The following is a 3,659-nucleotide window of genomic DNA, read 5'->3' as shown; positions in this document are numbered from 1 at the left end:
ATGGTGGCTCATAAATTGGAGGGAAAATAGCATGATGCTAAGCTGTCAAGGCCAGTGGCAGGTGGGTTTTGGTCCATACTAGCGCCCACGTCTTTCCTAAATGAAAATATCTTGCCCTCTACCAAAACAAAAAAACTATGAGAAATTATTCAAACTTTTTTATCAATTAATTTATTTATATTTTTTTCCTTGATTTTTGATAAAGGTTAACACTTCGCTTTTTATCTGCACCTTTTGGTTATCGGAATTGGGTATCTAACGGTATATATTCTTGTGGTCTATAAACTATCGTACCATTAGCATTGTGGGGTTTCTGAAATAAAATGAAGAGCTAGGCTTGTTGAGCTTTTGAGCTTTTGTTAGATAAGCATAAAACCCAAGAGGAATTGAAGTATATCAAGTTGTGGGGCTTCTGGGAGTCTTCTCTATATATCATGGAAGCAGCTGTGACGACCAACAACAAGAGCAGCGCCAAATACGGCTATGACATCATCGACTGGTTCGACAACCTGTCGGAGAACGCCGGAAAAGTTCAAACTCAGACACTTCGCCGGATTCTTGAGCTCAACCACGGTGTCGAATATCTCAAAAAATGGTTGGGGGACATCAATATCCATGAGATGGACTCATGTGCCCTTGAATCTCTTTTCACATCCATGGTTCCCCTTGCCTCACATGCAGATTTTGAGCCTTATATTCTGAGAATTGCAGATGGGGATACTTCTTCTTCGCTCACTCAACAGCCTATGACTACTCTCTCCTTAAGGTAATATTTTATTTGTTTTTACATTTTGTCATGGGAGGAAAAAGGAATAAGAATATATATATATATATCATTTTCTCTCATTGGCTCTTTCTTTATGTTCTTATCTCTGTTTTTTTTTATTGGGTACCTCAAAGTTGCTCTAATTTTTTATTTTTTATTTTTTTATTTTTTTTTATTTTTTTTGTTTTTTAATGTCCTATCACATAGCTTTTGTTTTTCACTTTGTAAAGAGGTTGTTCTTCTAGCATATATATTCCCACCTTAATTCCTGTTATGGGTGGTCGTGGTTTGTAGTTCTGGAACAACAGAAGGAAGACAGAAGTACGTGCCCTTTACACGCCATAGTGCCCAGACCACTCTTCAGATTCTTAGGTTGGCAGCAGCTTACAGATCAAGGTTCAGATTCTTATGATCTTCATCATTTTCTTTCAACATTTCCATTTCTCCTTCTTCTTCTTTTTTTTATATACCATTTTTTTTTTTTTTGTGGGTTATAGGGTTTATCCAATAAGAGAAGGAGGGAAGATTCTAGAGTTCATTTACAGCAGCAAACAGTTCAAAACAAAAGGAGGATTAGCAGTAGGAACAGCCACAACCCACTACTATGCAAGCGAGGAGTTCAAGATCAAACAAGAAATAACAAAGTCTTTCACTTGCAGCCCAGAAGAAGTAATTTCAAGTGGAGATTACAAGCAATCCACCTACTGCCATCTCCTCCTGGGGCTCTTCTTTTCCAAAGAAGTAGAGTTTATAACCTCCACCTTTGCCTACAGCATAGTGCAGGCGTTTAGTGCTTTTGAAGAGAATTGGAAAGAAATATGCAATGACATCAGAGAAGGCAGCCTGAGTCAAAGAATCAATTTACCAAAAATGAGAAAATCTGTCTTGAAAATCATCTCCCCACACCCTTGTTTGGCTTCAAAAATCGAAGGGTGCTGTGAGGAGTTACAAAATCTGAATTGGGGTGGTTTGATTCCTAAGCTTTGGCCAAATGCAAAATATGTTTGTTCTATACTCACAGGCTCAATGCAACCATACAAGAAAAAATTAAGGCATTATGCTGGAGAGTTGCCGCTAGTGAGTGCTGATTATGGATCAACTGAGAGCTGGATTGGGGTGAATGTGGATCCCTCTCTACCCCCAGAGAAAGTCACCTTTGCAGTAATTCCCTCTTTTTCTTACTTCGAGTTCATACCACTTTATAGACAGAAACAAGGTCGCTTTTCCCCCATTGATGACTTGGCAGAAGATGAACCAGTCCCACTCTCCGAAGTCAAGGTGGGACAAGAGTATGAGATTGTCCTTACTACTTTTACCGGTAAGTCTTTTCTCCCGTAACGCTATTTAGTGGACTGTTATATAATTGGAATAATATAACAATAAAAATTAGCCTTTGAATTAATTAACGTCATCTCAATTATACAACAATCGTATATCATCTTCTAAGAGCATTAACAACAAATATGACATTTTCTTCTTTATGTTTAAGGAAATTTTCAAAAAAACCACAAAAATTTACCTACATCATATTCCCTACATTTAACCAACTCTCAAGGGTTGTTACAATGTTTCCCAATATGTAGGGAACCAAAAGTGGTTCTCTATACATAATTTTAATATAAACATTTCTCCTTCATCTATCATCTTTCATCTTTTTGTCTTTAATTATGGATTGTGTTAGTATTTTGTGAAAAAAGTAATGGTAGATAGGGAACTTGTATTTTGTAAAGAAATAATATTTTAATGGTATACGGAAAGAAAGGTAAGGGAAGTTATTGTGAAATATATTTTTATAGAGAAGTAAAAGTAGTTTTGTGCCCCCAAACTTAGAGAAAATCAAAGAGAATCTACTGCTAGTACTCTAACTAGCATTTGTCTTCACATTTTCCCATTGTTGTTTCCCTTTTTTTTAACTGCTTGATCCCAAATGATTTTTTTCTCTTTTTAAGTCATGTAAGCATAAAATGTTATATCATGATTTTTTTTAATTATCAGCATTCTTACTTTTTATATCACTTCAATCACGTTTTATTATTATTTATATCACTTCAATCACTTTTTACTATTATTTGAATAAAAAAATCACTAAAAAAAAAAATCACTTTTTTATACCAAACATTTTTATTTTTTTCTCACATGAATCAATTTTTGCGAAGTTTCACATGCTACCAAACAAGCCCCCTATCTCGATCTTGTCACTCTATCACCTTCAGTAGGACCATTGCTATATTATCCTACAAGCAGCTAAACTCAGATACTTGGCATTAGATAAGGAATGCCGACAATTTGCAGACCAATAGATCTTGGAAATTAAAAATCTTATCTCTACCCTTTTTATATTTATTGAGTCATAAGTACAAGTGAGGAAAGTTAGTTGGAGACCATTGTTCATCACCTAACTTTTTTTATAGTGAATATATAATTGAAACTTTTATAACCAAACAAACCACTCCAGTAAAAACTGAAACACAATCAGCAACAGAAGCTACACAGAAAGACAAAGAACAGCAACAAACATCTAGAGAGAACTTCAAAACCACACAATCTCCTAAGCTGTTTTTAAAGAAGAGGTGCAGGCAGATTCACTACAACAAAGAGCCACAAATTCTCTACTCGATTAATCCAAAGTTCCCCCTCTCATTATCTTAGTCCTTACTTCCTGCACAATTTGCTTAATCTAGAATCTGTGTTTTTTTTTTTTTTTTTTTGAACTTTTTCTTTTGGTGTTTTAATCTCTTGATGCAGTTTTCACATTGCCATGCGTACAGGGCTATATAGGTACCGGTTAGGTGATGTGGTGGAAGTGGCTGGTTTTCACAAAGGGACGCCAAAATTGAACTTTATATGCAGGAGAAAACTAATTTTAACAGTAAATATTGACAAAAATACAGAA

At 35.3% G+C, this 3,659-nt stretch overlaps 1 protein-coding gene across 1 annotated transcript; it reads left to right on the top strand.

Annotated features, from left to right (window-relative positions):
- The first annotated feature begins 227 nt into the window (after positions 1-227).
- Positions 228-3,651, top strand: LOC132181428 (indole-3-acetic acid-amido synthetase GH3.10). The gene is made up of 4 exons (XM_059594636.1): positions 228-766; positions 1,061-1,162; positions 1,264-2,084; positions 3,512-3,651. Exons 1-4 carry the CDS (start codon positions 435-437, stop codon positions 3,553-3,555), a joined length of 1,299 nt encoding a protein of 432 aa, XP_059450619.1. The 5' UTR covers positions 228-434; the 3' UTR covers positions 3,556-3,651.
- The last annotated feature ends 8 nt before the right edge of the window (positions 3,652-3,659 follow it).

Source organism: Corylus avellana, chromosome ca5 (genome assembly GCF_901000735.1).
Source record: "Corylus avellana chromosome ca5, CavTom2PMs-1.0".
Lineage (NCBI taxonomy): Eukaryota > Viridiplantae > Streptophyta > Magnoliopsida > Fagales > Betulaceae > Corylus > Corylus avellana.
The sequence above is the reverse complement of the archived record's forward strand: the minus strand, read 5'-3'. Positions and strand labels throughout refer to the sequence as shown.

Excerpts from the sequence above, each read along its gene's own strand:
- LOC132181428 (XM_059594636.1), top strand. The coding sequence starts at position 435 with ATGGAAGCAGCTGTGACGACCAACAACAAGAGCAGCGCCAAATACGGC. Across the intron at positions 767-1,060 it reads ATGACTACTCTCTCCTTAAG|TTCTGGAACAACAGAAGGAA; the intron begins GTAATATTTTAT and ends CGTGGTTTGTAG. Across the intron at positions 1,163-1,263 it reads GCAGCAGCTTACAGATCAAG|GGTTTATCCAATAAGAGAAG; the intron begins GTTCAGATTCTT and ends TGTGGGTTATAG.